This window comes from Alligator sinensis, unplaced genomic scaffold, assembly GCF_000455745.1.
Source record: "Alligator sinensis unplaced genomic scaffold, ASM45574v1 scaffold237_1, whole genome shotgun sequence".
Taxonomy (NCBI): Eukaryota; Metazoa; Chordata; order Crocodylia; family Alligatoridae; genus Alligator; species Alligator sinensis.
The window spans coordinates 883928-887250 of record NW_005841849.1 but is presented as its reverse complement, the minus strand read 5'-3'; the positions used below and the strand labels follow the sequence as shown (position 1 = coordinate 887250).

Sequence of the window (3323 nt, the reverse complement as noted above, 5' to 3'; positions counted from 1 at the left end):
AAAGAGAGTTGTAGCTTCTCACATTGGTGAACCTTCATATTTAGTCACTTGGTGACGCTGACCTACTCTCCAGTGCCCAGAAGTTTCCAGAATACACTTAAGAAATGACTAAGAACTGCATAGCAAGTTTTTTCAGTTTCCTCATCACCACACCATACCTTAGCTTCAAAGAAGTTCTTGGCTCCTTTAACTCCTTCTGTTGAGACATCTATCTCTGAGAGTTTTGCCAGTGTCAATAGCCCACTGTCTTCTTCAAGCTCTCCAGCTGCAGCCTTATGGAAAATTAGCAGGAACTAACAAGAAAGGAAAAAAAAAACACTGAAATTCATCACTGAGGTATAAGCTTCCCTTAAGCTATAAGCTAAATAAAAGCAGAAACATGTATTAAGTCAGGATCTGCACCAGGGTTTGAATTACACTTTGATTCTTGGGAGGGTCTGGAAAAAAAATTAAACTGGTTCACTGATTAACAAGTCCACCTTGTTAATTCTACCGGAGACCGCCCCCTGCCCCAGTGACATTTTTCAAATCTTACAGAGGGGCTCTCGACTCCTATGAAGGGGCTCAGCCCCTCCCCGAGCTCCCCCTCAATTTGCACCCTCATCTGTACTTCTTGCCAAGAGAAAGCAAAAACAAAACCACAATTTGCAATAAAAGCTGACTCCAGTCCTTTGCCGTTAGACAATAGCAGGAGCCTCTGGAGAAAGGGAGAGGTGCTTCCCACAGACCATAGCCTAGGCAGCAGTAATAAACTCCAAATAAGCAATGATTACTGCACTTACTCCATTCTAGACAGAGATCCTGCCCCCTCCCTCCTGCATTTTACATGGGAAAAAAAGCCCCTCGTCCTAGAACTGCGAATGAGGGTAGTGGTGTGGCTGCTGCAGCTGTGGCTCTAGCTCACAGTCCTGACCCCAGGTTGCCTGCCCTCCCTCCCCACCTCCCCTCCATCTCTGCAACCAGGCTCTTCTCCCCATCCCTCCCCTGATACATAGAGCCTCTGTTCCCCTCACCTGCCCCTCTCCCACCCTCCACCCCTAGGCTTGCTCCGTCCCAGCAAGCTCTGGGGCCTTGAGCACAGCCCCATAGTAGTGGTGGGCAGCCTGCAAGGCTGCTACCTAGGCAGAGATGGAGCTGTGCTCAGTTCCCCAGGCTTGAACAGGGGTGGAGCCTGCCAGCAAGGTTAAGGGTGGGGAAGGAAGGAGAAGGGAAGGACCAGAGGCTGGGGGAGGAAGGGGAGCAGAGGCAGAGGGAAGGAGCAGGGGATGTCCAAGCCTGGGCGGGGGTGGGGGAGAGAGGAGGCAGGTGGCAGGCACAAGCAGGGGGACAAGCTGCTCGAATTCCCCACCTGTCCCCATACTACCTGACCCCCTGCAGCAGTGGAGGGGGATGAATTAACAGATAAACCCCCAATAATTATTTGAGTCGGTTTAATAAAAGATATCAGATTTACCCAAAGAACCTCGTCTACCTATGTCCTTACACTGACATGGCTACAAACTATACCCCTGGAATATTATAACAAGTATATACATTCTCCATGTACAGAATCTAATTACGGGGGGGGCTTACATTCAGGGTCATCATAGATGCAAGTGAAGATAGTAATAAGCATCACAAGGGTTCAGAGAAAGACAAGTGCTTCCTTCCCCTAGCATGCCTACTGGGGGAAGAAACATGCTGTTGCAATTGCCTGGTGGGCCCAACTCTTTCAGTGCTTTGCCTGCTACATGTACAACTACCCTCCGCCCTGTGAGCACAACACTAACTGGCACATTTGAATAAATAGGGTCACTCTCATACAGAGCCTACTAAAGATGTGAAGCAAAGCACACACACACCCTCACCCCAATCTCAGCCTTGTTGGGAGGAGTGCAATGCAACTCAGGTCCAGATATACATCAGTCAGATAGGATTAAAGAATTGTTTACATTGCACAAGCTTTAGAGGGACCTGGAAGAGTTTGACTCCCATGAAAACTACCTGTACCATGTAAGCCAAGCAAGCCTCACTGTACCAAAGGACAAAGAAAAGGAACATGTGAGGGACAAACAGATCACTGGAAGACAACTGTGTTTGCCACTATTCCAGGAGAAGTTGCACAAGCTCAGGGAGAGGTTACACAGTCCAAGATGCATATAATAGTCCAAACCAACTAAAATGCCCTTTCAGAGTACCGATACCCTATCTTAGGCCAAAGCTACACTTATCAAAACTCAGGTACCCACCTTAACACAGAAAAGCCCAGATCCTCAAAGGTATTTAGATGTTTAACTCCTACTTAGGAGCTCACCTCCCAGTGACTCCAATGGGAGTTAGATGTCTAAATCTATCTTTGAGCTCTAGGCCTCTGTGTCCTCATATCCGGCATTTGTCTCTTGTAAGGCTACCAGGAAGCAGAACCTTTTAAAAGTTAACTGGGGGTGGGGGAAGCTTCAGTGGCAAGGTGGGGTGGAAAGCAAGCTAGTGATTCTGTAGCAGGACAGAGCTACTCTGGGTTCTCCAGATCATAACTAAGCTTGAAACTGAAATATAGCTTAAAGATTACAACCTTGCTTGGCTACCATTTGCAAGAAGTGTGGCTGCTTTTATTGTGCCCATTAAAAATATAGGAGAGTTACTACAACACGTCTTTCAGAAGTCACAGCAGAACTACATTTTAATTTCAGCTGAGGATAACAGTGATACAAATGCCCACAAAGAAATTAATTTTGAAACCTTTATGTAGCACCTAATATATTAGGACATCAGAGTAGAGCACCAAGTATTCTAATGGTAAGAATCAGCCTTGTTACCACACCTGAAGAGCATCTTCTTTCCCCTTCACAAAAGGAACAAAATGCATCATCTATATTTATCCACACACATACCTAAACCTTAAAAGTTTTCCTCATAGCACTGTGCACCCAAGGTTCAGTTGAGGATCTCACCTCTGCTCTACTCCTCTGAACACAAAGTTTATAATACAAAAGCAACTAAAGGGGAACATCAGTCATGTTAAATACTGATGCAAGTAGGTCTACAGATCTCACCATTGTGTTTTCAGCCTTTCCCTCACCTGAGCAGGGGTTCTAACACTTGGTACAGTATTCAAAAACCTGAAGACAGAGGGTGAATGTTTCTTTGGTATAAGGACCTGTGCAAGGCCCTGCTGTATCATTTAATTACTATGTGGAGAGGGCTTTAGCAACAAGTAGATATATGTATATTTCTCATCTGCACGAATGAATTTCACCAACACCAAAGATTTATTTCTGGCTGTGTGCAGCACTCACAGTCTTCCACTAGAGGACGGCAGACTCCCAGGCTGTCAGTAATCAATC

The 3323-nt window shown here is 46.0% G+C and overlaps 1 protein-coding gene across 1 annotated transcript in view; it reads right to left on the bottom strand.

The window, feature by feature from the left end:
* Positions 1 to 3323, bottom strand: part of EFHD1 (EF-hand domain family member D1) — a 29352-nt gene that overhangs the window by 2345 nt on the left and 23684 nt on the right. The window contains exon 3 of the mRNA XM_014522215.2: positions 159 to 293. Within this exon, the coding sequence (XP_014377701.1) occupies positions 159 to 293 (135 nt within the window). The remainder of the gene's footprint in view (positions 1 to 158; positions 294 to 3323) is intronic.